The sequence below is a fragment of the Acanthisitta chloris genome, unplaced genomic scaffold (assembly GCF_000695815.1).
Source record: "Acanthisitta chloris isolate BGI_N310 unplaced genomic scaffold, ASM69581v1 scaffold8565, whole genome shotgun sequence".
Taxonomy (NCBI): Eukaryota; Metazoa; Chordata; class Aves; order Passeriformes; family Acanthisittidae; genus Acanthisitta; species Acanthisitta chloris.
In genome coordinates this window covers 1-1430 of record NW_008672035.1, presented here as the reverse complement: position 1 = coordinate 1430, position 1430 = coordinate 1, and the positions used below count along the sequence as shown (strand labels likewise).

The following is a 1430-nucleotide window of genomic DNA, read 5'->3' as shown; positions in this document are numbered from 1 at the left end:
TGAACCTTGGTGGTTGCATTTCCTTGCACACAGCAACCGGAAAATACTCCTTAATTCCCCCAGGAGCCTTGGGAGATTGCAGCAATCAGGGTTTAGCTCCAGGGGATTCTATCCCTTCTCTGCCTAGGTGGGATCCAGAGAAGGGAGAGCCTCAGGGTGCAGGGACCCTCCCCATGCCCTTTCCTACCTGTCGAGGGAGACGGTGGCCAGGGTGAAGCTGCTGGCATACATGGTGAGGTAGATGAAGAAGTGCACAGCCTTGCACATGAAGGGCCCAAACACCCAACCCTCCAGGGTGTAGATGGTGGCTTGGAAGGGGACACAGAAGAGGATGAAGCAGAGATCAGCCACCCCCAGGTTGAGGATGAAGAGGTTGGTGGTGTTCTTCACCTGCCCATTGCGCAGCAGTACGGCCAGGACCAGGCTGTTGCCCACTGTGCCCACGAGGAAGATGATGAGGTACACCAGAGGGATGATCACGGACTCGGGCTGCCACCCCCCTTCAGAGCCCACCACTGAGCTGTTCATGGCTGGGAGCGCACGGAGCAGGGATGGGCAGAGGGAATGATGGTGGAGAAGGCACCAGGAAGGCACAGAGAGGTCAGTGAGGGATCTACCAGGAATTGCACGGGAAAAGAGGTGCACAGAGAGGTCAGTGAGGAGCACACTGGGGATGCATAGGGAATGGGTGGCCAGGAAAAGGAGTGCAGTGGGAAGCACAGCAGGGATGCAAAGGAAAAAGGGGTGCACAGAGCAGTCAGTGGGAGATTTACCAGGGAATGCACAGGAAGAGCACACTGGGGAGCACAGAAGGGATGCAGAGGAAAAGGGGGTGCAAGGAGAGGTCAGTGAGGAGCACACCAGGGATGCACAGGGAAGGGGTGGACAGCAAAAGGGGTGCACAGAGAGCAGAGGGGAGAGGCAGGGGAAAGGGGGTGCATGGAGAGGGGGAGCACAGAAGAGGTGCAGAGGAAAAGGGGGTGGAAGGAGAGTGCAGTGGCAAGCACAGCAGGGATGCAAAGGAAAAAGGGGTGCACGAAGAGGTCAGAGGGGAGCACACTGGGGATGCACGAGGAAGGGATGGGCAGCAAAAGGGGTGCAAGGAGAGGTCAATGAGAGGTTTACCAGGGATTGCACAGGAAAAAGGGGTGCACGGAGAGCACGCTTGGGGAGCACAGAAGGGATGCAGAGGAAAAGGGGGTGCAAGGAAAGGTCAGTGGGGAGCACACCGGGGATGCACGGGGAAGAGATGGGCAGCAAAGGGGGTGCAAGGAGAGGTTATTGGGGATGCTCAGGGAAGGGATGCACAGAGAAAGGGATGCGGGGAGAGCAGAGGGGAGAGGCAGGGGAAAGGGGGTGCCCGGAGAGCGAGCGGGGGGACCCGGCGGGACTCACGGAGAGCGGGCAGGGAGTGCGAGGGGCACGCAGGG

The 1430-nt window shown here is 59.2% G+C and overlaps 1 protein-coding gene across 1 annotated transcript in view; it reads right to left on the bottom strand.

Moving 5' to 3' along the window:
* The window catches only part of LOC103801912 (galanin receptor type 2-like), a 2547-nt gene extending 2017 nt beyond the window's left edge, over positions 1-530 (bottom strand). Inside the window, exon 1 of the mRNA XM_009074351.1 lies at positions 188-530. Within this exon, the coding sequence (XP_009072599.1) occupies positions 188-528 (341 nt within the window). The 5' untranslated portion in view covers positions 529-530. The remainder of the gene's footprint in view (positions 1-187) is intronic.
* Positions 531-1430: the final 900 nt, after the last annotated feature.